Source organism: Myotis myotis, unplaced genomic scaffold (assembly GCF_014108235.1).
Source record: "Myotis myotis isolate mMyoMyo1 unplaced genomic scaffold, mMyoMyo1.p scaffold_m19_p_15, whole genome shotgun sequence".
In the NCBI taxonomy this organism is placed as follows: Eukaryota; Metazoa; Chordata; class Mammalia; order Chiroptera; family Vespertilionidae; genus Myotis; species Myotis myotis.
Window position 1 is genome coordinate 35,218,547 of NW_023416319.1, and position 19,922 is coordinate 35,238,468.

The 19,922-nt window shown below is 33.6% G+C and overlaps 1 protein-coding gene across 2 annotated transcripts in view; it reads right to left on the reverse strand.

Moving 5' to 3' along the window:
• RTKN2 (rhotekin 2) overlaps positions 1–19,922 on the reverse strand; it is a 69,530-nt gene that overhangs the window by 31,693 nt on the left and 17,915 nt on the right. The window contains exons 3-6 of one of the 2 annotated variants that reach the window (XM_036336837.1): positions 18,355–18,413; positions 13,332–13,385; positions 11,855–11,972; positions 9,237–9,431 (exon numbers count right to left, since the gene is read on the reverse strand). In XM_036336837.1, the coding sequence (XP_036192730.1) occupies positions 9,237–9,431; positions 11,855–11,972; positions 13,332–13,385; positions 18,355–18,413 (426 nt within the window). Of the gene's footprint in view, positions 1–9,236; positions 9,432–11,854; positions 11,973–13,331; positions 13,386–18,354; positions 18,432–19,922 lie in introns of both variants that reach the window. The other variant, XM_036336836.1, reaches the window with a different exon arrangement.

Below are 19,922 nucleotides of genomic sequence, written 5' to 3' on the forward strand. Positions count from 1 at the left end.
AGATGTTCAAAAACAACAAAAAATAAACCTGACTAAAAAATGGACAAAGGACTTGAACAGACATTTCTCTAAAAAGAGATATGATGGCCAATAAAGACATGAAAAGATGCTCAAGACCACTAGTGATCAGGAAAATGCAAACCAAAACTTCAATGAGATAACACTTCAAAGCCACTAGGATAGCTATTGCTAAAAAAATAACAACAAAGAAAAATAGAAAACAACAAATGTTGGCCAGAATGTAGACAAACTGGAACCTTTCTACAGTGGTGATGTTAATATAAAATGGTGTAACCATTATGGAAGACAGTATCATGGTTCCTCAAGAGACATAGAATTACTATATAATTTAACAATTCTACTTGTGGTATATACCCCAAAGAACTGAAAGTAGAGACTCCAATAGATATATGTAAACCCATGAAAAAGCAGCCAAATAGTGGAAGAAGCCCAAGTGTCCATTCAAGGGTGAATGGACAAACAAATGTATATACAGGCAATAGAAAATTATTCGGCCTTAAAAAGGAAGACAATTCTAACACAGATTACAGCATGGATGAAATGCAAAGACATTATGTTAAGTGAAATAAATCAGTCACGAAGTGCCGGGGTCCAACCCCAGCAGGTCCAGGGGTCCCCAAAGGTGTGGATGGAGTCGGCGAAGAAGTTCTGCTTAGGATCTCCAGCCAGGTTCTGTGTCCATGTTCTCTTGCTAGGTTCTCCAGCCAGGTTCTGTCCAGGTTCTCCAGCCAGGTTCAGTCACCAGGTTCTAGTCAGGTTCTCTTGCCAAATTCTGTAGTCAGGTTCAGTCCAGGATCTTTTGCCATGTTCTCTCGCTAGGTTCTGTCTCTAGGTTCTGAGGCCAGTTTCTGTCCAGGATCTTTTGCCATGTTCTCTCCAGCGAAGTTCTTCTGTCTCTAGAGAACGTTCTGTGTAGGTTCTGTGCCTAGGTTCTGTCTCTCTCGGTTCCGTATTCTAAGTTCTGTATTCTAAGTTCTGACTCTTGCTGTCTTATTACATCTGTATTTATACCAGTTGATTCCAATCCTATCAATCTCTATTTCAAAGGTTAGGGCGTTTCTTATCTCCATTCCAGGGAGTAAAGATTATGTAGCTTAAGCATGATTGTTCATAGTTAAAGTGATTAATTACCCACCTGGCACTTAGTTGAGGGGTTTTATTCCCTCCCTAACTTCAGGGGAAAATCCCTACCTGGGGAAACAACCTTTTTCAGAGAGGAGACCTTGGTTAAAACACATAGTGCCAAGAAGGTGAGCAAACATATTAAGAACAGTATGCCATATATGCCAGGTCCTTTGAAACAGCAAGGATGGACCGGCTCCCGGCAACGAAGGACAAATACTGTATGATTCCACTTATATGAGGTAGCCAGAAAAGTCAAATTCAGAGGCAGAAAGTAGATTTCCAGGGGCTGAGTGGAGGGAGAAGCAGGGTGCTATTGTTTAATGGTACAGAGTTTTAGTTTAGGAAAATAAAGAAGTTCTGGAGATGAATGGTGGTGATGGTTGCACAACATTGTGTATATACTTAATGCCATTGATTTATATACCTAAAAATGGTTAAAATTGTACATTTTATTTTATGTATTTTTACCAAAATGAAAAAACACACATTCAGATGTTATGAATGACAGGCTAACGTTAACATAAATGATTAATCCTCTTTACCTCTTTATGCTATTTTATCATAAGAAAACCTGAAAATTATTTGGTTTACTTTACAAATGTTTCTTCAGAAGGATCTCTATTCATTCAAAAATATTAACTGAACACTGAATATTTGCCAAATCTTATGTAAGGTGACGATAAACAAGACTCAATATTATATTCTGATGCAGAAGGGGGGGGGGGGCAAGTAGAGGGATAAATCAAATATTGGCCTTTGAAAGCTATAATGCAACTCTTTTTTGTTTTTTGAAAGAAACAAAAGGTAAGAGAATACTGAGGAGCTATTCTAGATAGGGGAATTTGGAAAGGATTCTCTGAAGAGCTAACAGTTATGAATAAAAGGATGAAGACAAGCAAAGAATGCAGAAAAGCATTTTAAGCAGAGAGAACAGCATGTGCAAAGAGGCTGAAAAAACATGAGTGTGGCTGAAGCATAGTGAGCAGGTGGCAAACATGGTACAACACAGGGTTAGAACTACAAGCAGGGATTACCTCACCTAAGGCTGTGAGCCTTAGAAGAAGGGTGGGTTTAATTCCAAGTGTAATGGGAAGTCATTGGAGAAGGTTAATAAGAAGGGTAGTGATGGAATCTGATTCATATTTATTTCTTGGGGAAGGAATAAATCTTCTTCTGGTTTATCAACTTTAAAGATTTGGAATTTTTATCTATAGTATCAGGAAATGGGGGATTTCATTACAAATCCTATTTTTTTCTTATGTTAAAGTAGCGCTATTGCCAAGGCATCTGAAATTTTTGATGATACATTTCATATCCTGACACTCTGTGATGATAAAAAATGAATTTTTGTTTCAAATAATTGTATTTTCTGTGCTAGCAATTTAAATTTAAGACTTTCATGACTTTTTAATTTTCCAAAATAAAACATTCAGAACATTAAGGAGCATGTTGTTAAAAAGAAAAAGAGGACAGGTAGATGGACAGACAGAAATATAGATGAACTTTGGAGAAAAAGAGAGAAGTCTGAAGGAAATTTTTATTAATTGGGCCAGGTTATATGCTTCATAAGCCTTCTTTGTCTCTTACTCAATCTTTAATAAAATCTCTATTGCAAAGAAAAATTTGTATACATGTAGTAAGTATGCAATGCATGTGCTTCGTTTGTAAATAATGCTATACCCCACAGAATGTTACTCACTTTGAGAACACCTCGTTTTTTTTGTTTTTCCAATTATATTGAGAAATAACTGACATACATTGCTGCATAAAACATACAGCATGATAAGTTAGTTTATCTTGATCTTAATATGCAACCATCATAAACCAGAGATATATGTTTCCTGTCTCCAAAACTTTTTTTTAACAAAACAATGCGTGAGTAAAGTTCAAGTTATATTCTGAATATAGTAACTGGTATAATGTCAGACTCATATGCACAATTTGGAAAAGTTCATTAAGTATCAACAAATCTCCACTGTTGCTAGAGCTAAGAGGCACCAGCCTTTATTCAAAGAGTGGCCATTCTCTCCTGATTTTACCCTGAACAAATATCTACAGTGCCTTTCATAATTAGCTCTTATTTTTCCCTAGTGTTAGACAATTAGTCCCCCGGCCCCCCTAGCCCCATTCGAGAAAAAAAAAAAGGTTTAAGGAAGTATTAAAGAAAACTGTGGATAAAACAATAAAGCAATTGAGAATGGCAATTACAATGAAAAAGCAAATATTACTACACACAAACTGCCTATTAACAATCATATTAGCTGTTTGGTGATCAGGGTGCATGTAATATTTAAAGAATTATTTCAACATGATAATTTCATTGATATATAGATATTATGGAACTACATTATCATTTTTCCCACTTAAAACAATGGGAAATAGACTCCCCGTTAGCATAGTACAGAATATGCTATTTTCAGGAAAGAGGTTATTGACAATAGGTGGATAATTGCTGCAAGAGAGTGATGCCAGGTGTGTGTGACAAGAGGCTAGTGTGTGGAGTACAGTGAGGGAGAGGGAGGAGATGTCCAAAGGTAAGTGGGAGACAGACACTGTACACTACAGTGCCTTGTAGGGCATGACGAGAACACTGGATTTTATTCTGAGTGAAACGGGAAGCAAATGGTAGGTTTTGAGCTATGTGCTATCATCTGACTTGTATATTTGATCCCTCTGGCTGCAGTATGGAGAACAGACCACAAAGGCCAAGAGAGTGAAAATAGAGATGCCAACTAGAAAGCTACTGCAATTGACCAGTCAAGAGCTGATGCAGGTCTGGAGTAGGGTGGTGAGAAATGGTAAGATTCTTGATATATTCTTAAAGTTCATGCAATGTGGACATCTGGTGAATGCAAAAGAAAGTAAATAGTCAAGGACAACTCCAAGGCTTTTGGCCTGAGCAACTAGAAAAATGGAAATGAGGGTGACTATGAGAAGAATAGACATGGGAAGTACGAATTTAGTTTTGTATAAGTTAAGTTTGAGATTTTTTTTTTTTTTTAGATACCTATTTGGTATAAAGGGTAGGCAGCTGGATATGTGACTCTGAAGTTAGGAAAGGTAAACATATTGGAGAATTAAATTGGGAAGTTACCAGTATATAGATAAAATTTAACGAAAATAAGTTAAATATTTAAGTCCAAGGTTTGGTGGTGTGTTTTTTTAAGTTGTTTTTTTTTTAAGTCAGTGCATCTTTTTTTCAAGTAAATAATTATTCTCAATTTTACCAGTTTTCACAAAATGATTGTTTAAAATGATGTATATTTATTTGCATATTGAAAAAGAATGTACTAAATACTTCTTAAAGGAGCATAAAGTAAGTTAATTCAGCTATTTAGAGGCACTGGGAAAATCTAGCTCAAGGAATTTCAATGAGCTAAATTCCACAAATAAAATGAATAAATGAAATCACATGAGGGAGCAAGCTAAAAATTACCAAAAATGTTCACTGTCTTCTTTTAGATCAAACAATACTTTCTGATGATATTTCAAGTTACTTCATTTTTAAACCATGACTAATTACAATGGTAATGCTTCCAAAACCAACAATGATCTCACTTTTAAAACATTCTTGTCAGGATAACATTTTCTTACTAAAACATTACACTCATTCATTTTAGCCAATCCTAATATTGAGTTCCCCAAAGTTTAATCAGCTATATTTTTAAATCAAATAGGCCAATTGTTACAAGATTGAGGGGGTATCCAAAAATGTTATAAAAAAATAAATCACTACTTTAAACGGTAGTCTGAAAAAAAATGCACTTTTTTCAGGAAGAACAGCTATATTTGATCAATGTCATATTTCCAGAGAAAATATATATTGCCCAAATTTGATCTTTTGTGCTCATTTTGGCTGAAAATTAAAAGCTATACTAGGAATGTTTGCAGTGATCTTGAACTGGATCACTTTTGGTGTGGCTCATTGATTAGAGTGTCAGCCCATACACTGAAGGGTCTTGGGTTTGATTCCTGATCAAGGGCACCTACCTGGGCTGCAGGTGCGCTCCCCACCCCCTGGTTGATGTGTCTCTGTCTCTCTTTCCCCCTCCCTCCATCCCGTTGACTCTCTATGAAAAGCAATGGAAAAAATATCCTCTGGTGAGGATTAACAAAAAAATTAAAATAAAATGAAATTGATCTCCTATGCATTCTGATTACTAATGAGATTCTCAACCTCTTATGGTGCTGAAGTGGTCAGTTGAGGAAGTATCAGGTGGGTGTAGCCCTGGGCCATGAGTTTAACCTCGTGTACTCTGGATTCACACCAGAAGTGCAATAGGATGCTGAAATTAGAAGAATATGATTTGGTGAAATGTGGTAAAAGGTTTTATTCTATCTTTTGACCAACTTTAATGGTGTAAATAAACATATGGCATGAAAGTTTCATAAAGACAATTACTGTTTGGATTCAGGTATAAATCAAGTGGAATGACAAATCTAAGTAGAAGGAACGCTTCAAAACAAATATGACAATTCCAACTAAAAAGCACTTTACCAAATAATTTTATTTTCAAAAATTCCTCTAGGTTTAGAAGAGGAATATAGTTTAAATACAAGTTCTAACATTACTGAGATTATCTTCTATGAAATTATAAACAATGATTTTAAATTTTAAAATATCTGTCTATATTTTTTATTCCTATGTCAAGTTTCTAACTGCAATGCTTCAGCATGAGTTTGAAAAAATAGTTCAGAAAAAGCACTGCTCTCAGAACAGTAAAAAGAGTAACAATAATGGTAAGAGCTACATTTATTAAATGCTTACCAAGTACCAAGTTCATAAATTATCTTTTGGAATCTCATAACGATCCTGTGGAGTTAGGCATAATTACATTATTATCTTTATTCCCATTTACAAAGGGATTACAGATGGGTAAATTAAAGCACCTTTCAGCAAATACCAGTACTTGACATAATCTTAACCTAGAAGACTTTTCAAATGGCCTTAATTCTAAAGGAAGAAAATTTAAGGGCCCCTTTCTTCTTTATTAATGATATTTATAATAGGAAAGACTTACATCTTCTATGACTATTTTTGTGTGGATGGGACCTAGTTATGGGTTATGAAATCAATTTAATAATTCATAAACAGCATTTTTTTTAAACTGAAAATAACTAGAATTAAAAAGTCTGATCATTATAATATAAATAGCATTTATATATAACATATATAATATATAATATAAATAGCATTTATAAGTATTGCTTCATGAAATCTGCTTATGTAGCTGTGAATGTACTCAGTCATAATGTAAAATGTATTTCTTACCATGGGTCTCAAACAAAATTGACTGAAAGCCACAATACTAGATAGAGTCCCAAGGCATTTTTCACATGAAATATAGCTGACATGAAAAGTTATTTAATTACATTCTGACGATTGATATTTACAGGATCTATACTTAAAATATTTGGGTTTTTTTTTGTAATGATAGGAAAATTATTGGCATGCTGAAGAGCCAACTCTACTAAAACATGCAAAGAAATTCTAGGAATGTAGCCCGATCAACAGTTTTCCCAAGAAACATAAACACAAAGTGATTTGTGAAGCAACAAACACAGTGTTTAAAGAAAGTATCTGAAAGAAACCAGGGCTCCTTGAAGAAATGGTAATTCCAGGTCTGGGCAGAAAAATACAAGATGAACGTGGAACATCTTGCGTCATAAGGCAAAGAAGCTATTAGAAATTAGGTTGGGTCAAAACGACGCAGAAATCAGCTTAAAAGCTTCCCATAGATCACATATGGGACAATTAGGCTTCAAAGAGAGTAATACTTATAATAGACTGACACACAAATATATGAAAATTCAAGAGTTCAAATAAAAGATAACATTGATCACCTCCATATCAACTTACTACTCTAAAATTAGGTAAATAAAAGAAACAAGTATTTTTCCTGCCTTTCCTTCATCAGTTTTTTGCATTTATATCCAGAGAGTTCACAAAGGGAAGTTCTTTGAAAGAATTCCAGGTTAAAAAAAAAAAGTAGGACAAATGTAGAAAGTCACCAAATTATAATCCCTAGTGAAATAATGAATGATCAATAATGGCTGCTAAAATATTAGCTAAAAGATTGATAGGGAACTTTATAATAGATAAATCAGGCTGGCAACATCTGAACCCACTGATCAATTTTAACATGACTAAAAGTGGGACAAGGCTTCCTAATGGGAGATAGTAGGAAGTACATATAATCAATATGAATTATTATTGCCCTAAAAGAGAACCCGAACCTAATCAGTTCTCTAGATCTACTACTTATTAGTTGTAGGAAATGCAGGGGATAGAAAAAGATGTTTTAAAAAAATCCACAAATGTGTAATTAACTAAATGCAAAATATGGGAAATTCTACAAGATCTGGTTTCTTCAATAAATAATAGCAAGAAAAAAATAGATGGGAAATTGTTAAAGATTAAAAGAAACTTAAAAGACTCACTGTAATGCAGCATTATAAACTTTGTTAGGATTCTGATTTGCACAAACAAATCATAAAAGGACTTTTATAAAATTGCGGCAATTTGAATACAGACTAGATAACAGATGGCATTAAGGACTTATTTTTTATTTTGTTAAGTGTGATAATGGTAATGTGGCTTTGTGATAAAGATAATATATTTTTTAAAATCTCTAAGAATAAAGCATGACATAAAAAACTAATTAGCAGACTGATATGTAACAAATACTTTGACCTATAGTCCCTTTTCAAGAAAAACATTTCAGCCCTGGCTGCTGGTGTGGCTCACTTGGTTGGGGAACCAAAATGTTGCTGTCTCTATCCCTGATAGGGGCTATGCAGGGGGCCACCCATGATATTTCTCTCCCCCTTCCTTCGCTTTCTTCTAAAAATCAATTAAATGTATATATATAAAACCCTACTATGCAAATAGACCAAATGGCAGAATAACGGAACGACTGGTCACTATGTCATGCGCTGACCACCGGGGGCGCGTGCAGAACATGGTGGGCATCGGAAGCAGGCGGCAGAGTGCGGAACATGGCGGGTACCAGCCACAGCGGGATGGTGGAGCAGGTGAGCAGGGGCACCAGACCAAGGCAGGGCACCAGTCACTGTCATAGGGGCGAGCCCCTGGTGGTTACTGAAAATTCTTTGCTCCCGCATGCTGCGGTCCCACCAGGCGCTTGCACCTGCTGCTGGTGCAGGCCCTGCTCACAACTGCTGCTAGCACCCGATTGCCCCTCAGGGCTTCTTCACCTCCCCCTGCTCCTGAGGGGCAATTGGGGCAGCAGCCACCGCTTGCACTTGCTGACAGTGCCGGCCCCACTTGTACCCGCTGCTGGCACCGGCCCCAATCGCTCTGCACCATCAATGGGTGAGAGCAGGGCCAGTGCTGTCAGCACATGGGAGCGGCGGTAGGGGGAATGGGGCTGCTGGCAGACAGGGGATGGGGGTAAGGGGAGGGCCGCAGCTGGAGGGGCTGGGTGGGAGCACGGAGGATGGACCAAGACCCTCCCCTGTGCCCACCATAGCCTTGCAGCCCACAATTCCTTTCAAAGGTGCACTGGGCCCCTAATAGTAGTATATATATAAAATGTTTGTTGTTGTTAATCCTCACCCAAGGATATTTTTCCATTGATTTTTAGAGAGAGTGGAAGGGAAGGGGAGAGACAGAGAGAAACATTAATGTGAGAGAGAGACACCGATGGGTTGCCTCCCATATGCCCGACCAGGACCCAGGATGGAGCCTGCAACTAACGTACATGTGCCCTTGTCTGGAATCGAACCTGGGACCCTTCAGTCTGTGGGCTAATGCTCTATCCACTGAGCAAAACTGGCTAGGGCAATAAAAATATATGTGTGGGTTTTTTTTAAAGAAAAACATTTTATCTTTCTGGTAGATACTGGAATTCCAAATCACTAAAAATACACTGTCACCCAAATTCCTACTTTCAAAGTAAGATATTAAGGCTATCTCAGTGGGGTGTATGTCTGACAGCTAAATTTTGTTCTGCTTCAGGATGTTTTTCCCATTTAAAATGTAAACATACACTCCACACACAATACTTTAAAATGTCACTAATATATAAATATACTATGTCACTATAAATATTGTATTAGAAACTTACGAAATAGCAGAACCGAAGGACAAACACGTTTCATGATCTTCTTGAAGCACTGAATGCATTTTCTTCCCTGTAGCTTTACTTATAGATGTCTTCAGTTTCTTAGCTAATTTTTTGGGTGTGTTAGTTATAGAAGATTCTTCTGTACAGCAACTATATACTTCCACCTTTATCTGAAAGTCTGGCCTTGCTTCATTACTAAAAACAATAGTATTCATGTTAGGAATTTAACTCAGAAAATAAAATTATAACATCCTTTGATGTTTTCATACATTTAAAATCAGCATATAGGTTTATGTTCATATATGTTAATGATTCAGAATCTCCCAGTGTATATTTAGTATCTAAATGACCTGAAAGAATCACTGAAACTTCTAGAGCTACCAGCTTCTAAAGTAGGTCAACCTTAACTCAATTTAACCGGTATGTCCATGCATATTACTTAAAGAAAAAGAATAAAATGTTCTGGTCATTTTGTTGCCAATGCTATCTCTTCTTATCATTCTTTTTAACTGCTATTTTTAAGGTATTTACATTATACATGTGATTTCCTGAAATGACTATTCCCCCAGAAGAAAAAATGTTTGAAAACAAAAAAGGAGAAACAAAGGTTTCTTCTGCTAAAACCTTTAGTTTTCATTTATTTTATCACAGTACAGTCCACTCACCACATGCTGCTACCTCCCCCCTGAAACCCATTCTGCCTTTGTGCCTAATAACTCTAAAATAATACTTCAATATTTGATTGGGGAAAACAAACAAAAAATGATGTAAAGAGATAGACTCAAGGCATAAATTCCTTGAGGGCAAGTGCTGTCTTAATTTCTGTATTCTTAACCTAGCATAAAAGGTACTGAAATATTTAGTATACCAATATGCAGGAATTCTGCAATTTTAGCAAACACTGAGATTGGCTTTGCCCTTTGTCAGACACAATCAACTACCTTTCCCTTAAAAGACTGAGGTGGTACTGACAATCAAACATGCTTAAAACTGCCGAAGAGGCCCATCAAGTACATGCTGCCTGTAGATGATCCATCAGCCTCAGAGATTTTTAAAATGCAGCCTTTTTAAGATTTAAATGGCCAATTTAGAGTTTGCATAAATCCAAGGAATAATTTCCAGATATTTTTAAAGTTTATTATTTGGCAACTGTTAAACATACAGTATTCCTGGTAATGACTAACAAATGTCAATATTTAGAGGAAAACCAGAGACTCATAAATATTGAACACTTATTAAAAACAATCATAACAAAAAACACATTTTTAAACAACATTTAGAACATTTGACTGCTATTATTTTTAGAACAATTTAAAATATTTACAGAATTTTTTAAAAAGTATAAATCATATGTTGTCTTCCCAAGTAACTTAGATTGTTCTTTCCCAGAAAAAAAATTATGATTTTTGTCTTTGTGGTAAAACAAACAATAGCAAAGTGATGTGAAGAAAAGAGCCCATAACAGGATGACCTTGACCAAAAAAAATGCAATAATTGATAAGGGAAATAAATGTATTTAGGTAACTAAGAAAAATTATTTTTTTAGTCTCAATTATGAAAGCACTTGGTGATATTTTGGAGATCCTAAATAAGTTGTTTGGTTCAATAAAGTTTGTAAAAAAGCCTGTGGTACTGCTAATAACTCAGAACAATGCATTTTATTCTTCTGTGCTACACAATTATGGGACACTGGACAGAAGCCACAAAACATGGTTTGCAATAGTTTTTTTTTTTATGTTATGTTATGTGAGTGGCAAAACTTGTACTCTCAAATCGTGGCAAAACTTGTACTCTCAAATCTCAACTGTATACCTCCATAGCTGAAAGTGGCAAAAACTATGTATACTGATTTTATTTTAAGAGTTAAATAGCTACTAATATTTACATATTAAGATAGTATCTTTGAAACCCTGAGAGAAATACAAATCACATGCTGATTTAGGCCCACAGAACGTCAGAAAGGGTCCAGGAAAGACTTATGTTAGTTAAAAATGGTATCTATGGCTACCTAAGGAGTTCTTCCTGGTGCTGTATTATGACCACAATAAAATGAGCCTATAAAAGAGCAGAAGCAATAAAAACAGCCCTGAGGATCACCCATTTTTTACTGTTTTGGAGTACATGAAAGAAGTCCACCGTAAGAAAAAGAACATCTCAAATTTTACTAAAGTGCTTTTCCTCCGGTACATATTTCAGGACCATCTCATAAAGAAAATTGCAATACTATTTTAGTATTTTTATAACTAAATCTCCTATATGAGACATAAGAACCTGTTTTATGCCCAAATTCATTTTAAATAAAGAATTGTTATGAAATTCCCTTGTATTCATAACTTAGTTAATAATTAAACTATAAACATTTGTAAAAATTAATAAAAATTAATAATATCCAATGTCAAATATTTCTACTAATATTACATGATTTCCATTTTATTTTAAATTGGAAAATTTCAAATGCAGAAATGGGCTTCTTTTGAATAAAGTAATTTTTAAAATAAATTTAAACACTTAAAGATCTAATGCTACAAAAATAACCCAAAGGCCCAATATTATACCCTCCTTTAAAAAAAGCAGAATTTTAGATTACTTTTATTCTCCAAAGATAAAGAAGTACTTACAATATGGTTACATTTTCAAAACATATATCTGTGATTGTTTTATCGACAATTACCATGTCAGTATCAAAAACTTCAGCTCCCATTTTGAATAAACAAAAAATGGCATAGCGCTGTGATTCTAGACAGAAAAAACAAAACCATTTAAAGCCATGATCCATGTGACAAATCATGCCTACATTATGTTCAAACCTACTTGAAAACAAAAAATATTAGCTTAAATATTGGTTAATAGATTCTTATTTCTGTACATTGTAATCCTTAACTTTTTTATAGTGACTGTTCTGTCAGTATATATTAATATTTTATTCAATTAAAACAATTAAACTATGGAATGTAAAAAATAAAGTTAAAAATATAAGCCTCTTGACAGCCTAAAACAATCACCAAACTCATAAATTTTATCCCTGGAAAACCATTTAAGCTTTAATTAAGAGCAACTTTATTATTATGTATATGTTATTATTACCTTTGTCATTTTGGTTTCCAACTCTATTTAAAAAAAAAAAAATGTTTTCTATTATAGAAGGTTAAGAGCAGGCACGTTAACAACAGCAAAACATTTTCCACCAAACAGCAAGGGAGGAAACCACAAAAACAATAAAAAGTAGACATGTGAACACAAAAAACATTGCTGCTGGGCCTTTTAATTTGGTGATGTTTTTAAAAAATATTAGGTGATTAAAGGGCTTAGTCCTCATTATTGAGAAAATGTAGCTCTTCAGAAAAACTTATTTTCTGTAGTAATCAGAAAGATGTACTTAATCCCCACATGTATTCTTTTGGAAAGTAAATTACATTTCTTAATTGAATAACAAATATACTAACCTGATTTTGGATTCTCCATATAAAACTAATTATGCTCAATATGGTTCAGTTTTTAAATATGAGAAACAAAGAAAGCTATCACAATAGACAAGAAAGATAAAGGATTATCATATCTTTTTTGCTTTGCCTCTAACAGCTAGAAATCATTTGAGGTTAATTTCCATGACCTCAGCATCACATGAATTTGTGAAGACTATATAAAGCTGTAAAATGCTGAAGGGGAAAAAAGAAAATCAGATCAAGCTAAAAATCTTTCTCTCTTACATCCTGTTAAATAATCTGAAGAAACAAAACAAGGCAGAAAACATGTCCTAGTTTCTGGTGAAATACAAGAAATGTTGCCTTTACCTTCACTCCTTAAACATTTTCTTTTGTTCCACACTTCCCTTCCCTTACAACTGATTACATACTGTCCTTGCACAGGCTCCTATCAACAACTAAAAGTATACTAGATCTGCATTATTTTAATTAGTATCAAGTAATTACAGCATATTTATACTAAAATTCCAAAAAACACAGTTCAGCAACATTTTGCTTGTTCTGTCAAATGTCATCAATTTATTTCAGTGTGGAAGCAGCCTTTTCTCCCAATCACATAAATTTTTCTATACACTAAAAATAATTTTTAATTACAAATTTAAATTATACATACGTTCTTTATTGCTGAAGTGATCAGAGTCTTTCCACATTAGTGGTATTCGAATATCTATAAAGAGGGGGAAAATAAATGACAGGTAATAATTTTGGTAAATTTCTTAGAGTGAAATGAACCTGTGAATTCCATAATGGATTCTGACCATTGAAGCCATTAAAATTTGTAATTTAAATATTCCAACACAGGTAATTTTTTTTTTAAGAAACAGCTTCGATTAGATATATAAAATGTTGTATGTATTTACATAATTTACTACAAACTGTAACTCAGATATAAATTAAGCGAGGTCTATAATAAGGTTATGCTGTAACATTTTCATTCTGGGATTTATGTTTTTTTTGAAGTAAGCTAATTATAGTTTACTAATTGTAAACTCAGGCTAGTGTTGAATTTCTACTCGGGCTAGCAGCAAAAGTAGTGAGATACACCTCAAAATGTATAGCATAGTAGAGGCAGAAAAGACTTCAGGACTTTTACCCACTGTGCAAACTTTAAAGATAAGGAAAATTAAGTGACTCGTCTAAGGTCATTGGTTTTCGAGGGGAGACCCAGCTCTTGACAAACGGATCCAAACTTTCCATTAAGATTTAACTTGTCTACAAAAGAATTTGTAGATCTTTGTATATTCATGTTACAAACTAAAGAGAGGATTGCATTACTTCTTTCAGTTCAAGAAAAAAGTCTTATGTTCTAAAAGTGATCTAAACATAATTCTTTCTTTCACACATTCTTCAAACTCTAAAGTAATTGTGTTACTGGTCTTTATTCTAGAAGTTAATCTAGACTTGTGATGTAGTCAAATTTTTTCCTTCCTAGTTCCCTCCATTCTTCCCTTTACTTCTAATACTAGATTAATAGTAGTAGTATCATTTTTTTCTGACATTCCTATGCGCTTCTATATTTTCAAAGAGGATTAAGGTTCTATGAAATAGATTAAGATGTATGAACTAGTGTTACGTAGCACAGTTGAGATCTCAATGGTAAAGTGTAGTTTTAATTAGTCAGAGTACAAAAACTATATAAATACCTCAAGTCTTTATGGAACACTTGTTTAAGACACTTCCCTAGTACATTTAAGAAGTTTATGTGCATATTTTAATATCTATTAATTATGCCACTTTCAAATAATTAAAAATCTTTATGAAATAAGCTGTTTGGCTTGTGCTTCACTTTTAGATTCCATTATCTTTTCCTTAGATTTTTATTTGCTTAGAATTCAATTTTTAAGGTTCTTAATGCCTATTTCTAATTTTCTTTCTATAAAAGTTTTATATAACTCCTTCATCCTTAACCTACCTAACCAGGCAGGTATGTATGAGTGCCCTTCCCATTGCTGCCCTAGCAGTTTTCATAAAAATATTACTAATTGAGCTCTCTTTATGTGTCAAGCTAAACATTTTACATGCAGCTCATTGAATAATTTTTTAAATGTTTACCAATTTAATAGTCAAGTGATAGGATTTAATTACTTAGATTTGTATTTTCTTGATTAACAAGAAAAATGTTAATAAATTTTATTGGCCAGCTCAGTGAATCTGTTTGTAACTGTGGCCCATTTCTCTCTCTCTCTTTTAACATTATTTATAGTATGTACTTTTAAAAAGTTAATTATTAAGTCTATGTGAGAATTTAAGTATGTGAAGTAAAAATGTAAAAATAATTATCCTTCTTATAAAAATAATTGTTGCACCTCCATTTATATCTAATAATATTCTTTACTGATTTAATGATGCTATCTTTATCATATGTCATTCTAAGTGTCTATTTCTTGGCTATATACTTTATGGATCTACTTGAATAGTTTATTAATGACAAACCTACTATCAGTACCATACTATTATAATCACTGAACCTTTATAATATACTTTGCTGTTACAAATACATCTTCCAGCAACATCTTACTCTTATTTGCTAATTCCTTTGTATGAATTTTAGAATATTTTGTCAAATTTCCCCCTCCAAAATGTTTTACTACAATTCTACTGTCCAAATTAATTTGGGAACTGATAACATTATAATATTCTGTCTATACAGAATAACACTATACAATTACCCTCACATTTTTATTAAGGTTATTCTAGAGGGTGGTTGATGTTTTTTTGTGTTTTTATTGTAAAGGAGATATATATATTTTTTTGCCATCATATTTCCTAACAAGGTATTGCTGGTTTTGAGAGCAGCTATACCACTTTTTACATATTTGTCTTGAATCAGCCATTTTTACTGAATTCTTTATTAATTCAAATAATATTTCAGTAAATTTCCTTAGATTTTCTAGGTCTGCAATCTATTAACTTCAAATAGTACTGAATATGTCTATCTCTTTTCAGTAGTTTCATATTCCATTCTTAACATTTTAGCTAGAATTTCTAAAACTGTTAAATTATACTGATACAATAGACATTGTTCTTTTGTTCTTGATTTTAATGGGATTGCCTTTATTGTTTTATAATTTTGATTTGGCTAATATCCTGTCAAAGAGCCTGCTTCTTTTTTACCACAATTGCTGACTCATTTCATTTCACAACTGTTCTTGTTCACAGCTGTTCTTATTCTAGTAGGGTGGTATTAACTATTTACACTATCCTGGGAGGAACATGGACTCTGACTTCCTTTGCTATATAGCCACAGCCTGTGGGTCAGTTTTGCCCTTTCCCATGCCTCACTATGTTAGATCCTCAAGGGGAGAAGATGGACACTTCTTATATATTTCCCAGGTGGTCAAGTATAGTCAGATGACAAAAATGTATAAACCACCACCTAGGTTTCTAAATTCAGGTTCAAATGCTAGAAATTCCTTTTTGATTCTTGCAAATGGTTGACTCAATCTTAATTTACATTCCTCTTAACCTATGTCTTTTTTTCATGTCTTCATTGACATTTTAATGGTAAAATGAAGGAGTCATAATAGGATGGCTAACTTGATGTTACCAGGCCCTAGAAGTATACCCCCCATACTTTTCAAAAGTAAAAACTGAGGCACTTTGTGAACTGATTTGGCTTTAGTCATTGGATTAGTAGCCAGTGAGTGAGCTCAGACAACTTTACTACAATGCAATTAATTCATGTTTAGCAGAAATAATCAGAATAAACCTCAATTATTCCTTTTACTCTTATAAATATCTTCCCAGTGAGTGGTGAAGCTGAAAATGAAAAACCCAGGTATCTCCTGGCAATCAATCTCAGAAACATTATAAAAAAAGAAAAGGTGAATTAGTTTTTAAATTTTCTTTGTTTTTACAAATATACAGATGAGATATAATTAAGTCTAAGCAAGGAAGAAAAGTAATTACACATGTATCCCATTTTCAGATAGTTTCGGTTCCTTAATTTAATTTAAAATTATCTTTTGGAAAAAAGGAACACATGAAGAAATAAGTTTAATTTTTACACTTGAGTACTTGTGGTAAGGAAACTAGTTTTTCTCTTACATTATATGCTTTTACTTAGGCATTTTTCTAAATGTACAGTTAATGCTAATTTCATGAATTGCTGCAGTTAATAAACCATTATCAAATGACAACAGATATTAACTCTGTCATGTCACCTGAGTATTCAAAAGCAATTTAATATGTCTCATTTGTGTACTGAGTAGCACTGTATCGGAAGCAAGAAATGAAGGATTATGTTTAAGTATTTTTAGAAAAATCCCCTTTAGAGAGCTAAAATATTTTATCTATCACATTAAAATCCTTTAAATATAGTGAACAACTACTATGTAAAAGTACTATGCTTGGCAACAAAAGGATACAGGAGGTATAAGACATGTTTTATTCTAGTCTTATAACTGGAAAGATGAAAACACGAATATATATAACTATAAAACAAGCAACAGATTTTTATATAGTTCAGTTTTTTTCTGGAAGATTTTTTGCTGAAGGCAATTCCTCTGATTTACGACAATTACATCCTCTGTAAAATTCAGGTCTATCCTTCCTATACGAGAAATTTTGTTTATCCATAGAACATTTCTAAAAAAAAAAAAAAATCCCTTGGGTGAGAAGGCCTGAAATGCAGCAGCAAGGTCCCTGGAGCTAAGAGAACAAGGCTTTTGCCCAGTTATTACGTAAGGACTGGTGGAGGTCTGTTGTTTCCAGTATATGTATACGGTGCATTATCTAACTAGTGTACACACGGGTCAGCCATGTATTCACTTCAATCTGTGGCATCTCCAAGCCATTGTCTTCAGGTTTCTTAACATTTTGGAGAAACTGAGACAATACAGCATAAGTGCCATCTAGTGGTAAAGGGTTTCCTAACTGCATTAGGAATTCAGACAAGAGGAAACATCATTTCTAGCTGGAATAACAGAGAAGACTTTACAGATCAGCAAACAGATCCCGAAGACAATATCGTTATTTCGAGAGCTGACTGTCAGAAGCAGAGGGTATGCAGGCAGTATAGGGAGAGATATGTCTTGCTAGCAGACAGCTTATGGGCAGTAGAAAATACGGCTAGAAAAATAGTTGTCAGAATAAAAAACTCAGGGAGGAATGTTTGGTCTTTATTCTATGGGCAATGAAGACCAGTCATCCATCCAATCATTATTCACTGAGCAATTACTATGTGCAAAAACTATGTTAGCTTCTGGGTATGCAGAGATGAACAAAGCAACCATAGTGCCAACCCTCATGGAACTTCTAGCTAGACAAACATTAAAAACATTGAAACTTCTGAGCAGAAAAGGAATGGAGAGTCAAAAGACTTGAGTCTGCAGCCAAGTTAACCACTAACAGGAAATCATTTAACCTTTGAGTCTAAAGAAAAAGAGAACTACCTACGTATTTCACAAAGCTGCACTGAGAAGAAAACTACAATAATATATGTAATATATATGAAACAGTTTGTAAAATTCTATAATGTAGAGCATAATGGTGAAAAATGTTTTAGAAAAAATATTCTGATAGAGGTATGCAAAATAAAATTAAGAGAATGGACACAGGAAATTAAAAATCCCACCAACTCTAGAAAGTTACTTTATAGAATTTATTCAACAATATAAAACTCATCTAAAGCATACCTGATATGGCAAGCTTTCCTTTACATGCTGTTCGTTCTTTACTTTCAAAATTCACATCACTGTCAAAAGGAAAAAACCTAATGAAAGAAAGATCTTTTCTAGTAAGCAATTGTTTGAACATTCTTTCACAAATGTCTAAATATTAAAAGCAAATATACATCCATGGATAATAATGACTTCCAGTTAATGTGAACTACCTGACTTAAATTTTAAGATGTTTAGTCAACAGCAAGCTGGCTTTAAGGTAAATATATAGAACTATTTCCTTTGATTTTTCACATAAGCCTTTCCTTCCCTGATGACTATATACTGGCTTATGCTACAATAAAAGCCTTTTGTGATTACATTTATAAACAATATGTATAAGATTTGTCCAGGTCCCAGAAAGTAAAATACTTTGGATCACCATTACAGGAATTATATTTCTAGCTTACCAGATTACAGTTGCCTGACAAAGTTAATGACATCCCACCAATGAACTTGCTGCCAAGGAGCATCTTATCCTTATAAAATATAACAATTTTTAAAATTACTCTGTTCTTTATTTATATTCAGTAAGATACTATTTCATTTCTTTGAAATTCCAAAAAACTAAGCATATACTAAAATAATAAATAATCTAAGGTGGAAAAAGGAAGGGATGGCTCTGTAGAGAGAACAAAATGTGGAAAGGAAAATATCATCATGACAATAGAAAAAAGTCTCAAAGGAAATTCTTGGGATAACAAAACACTTCCAGGTTTGTCTTTACAATATACTATTACCATTAAAAAACAATCTTTTAAAATAGTTATCTCCTATTAGAGCAAATCAATTCCATCCTTAAATATTTCTCTAATATTCCTATTTCCTAATATCCTACATTTAGAGATTAGCATTCCATTTCTAGAGCAGTATTTCCAAGAGTATTCTTCTCTGCACTTTTTCTTGGTCTGTATTTAAATTGGTTAGCTAATTAACTGCTGGCTAACTTAGGTACTTCAAATATTTATAAGAGAGAAACTTTTCAGTTGAATACTGTTTAATTTTCTTTTTCTTTTTTTTTGTAATTTATTGGTTTTATAGTGACCAGAGGGAGGGAGAGGCAGGGAGGGAGGGGGAAGGAGATATATATATCTATATATCTATATATCTATATATCTATATATCTACATATCTATATATATGGAGAGAGAGAGAGAGAGAGAGAGAGAGAGAGAGAGAGAGGGAAACATACATTTGTTGTCCCACTTATTTATGTATTCACTGGTTTATTCTTGTACGTACCGAACCTGCAACATTGGTGTAACAGGATGACACTCTAACCTACTCAGCTACCCAGCCAGGGCCTGTTTGATTTTCTAAGAGGGCTTTTAGAGAAAGAGTGGGTGGAAGCTTGAAGTATATCTAACTAATTTTCAGAAGAGTATGACAACATCTCATTGCACTTCATTCAGGACACTTGTTTAAAAAGATTGCATATATTCATTCTCATGTGCCCAAATTTGAAAATAAAATATATCAGCCTACTTTTTTTTATTATAGATAAAATAAACTTCAAATAAGCTAAAATGATTTACTAATGTACT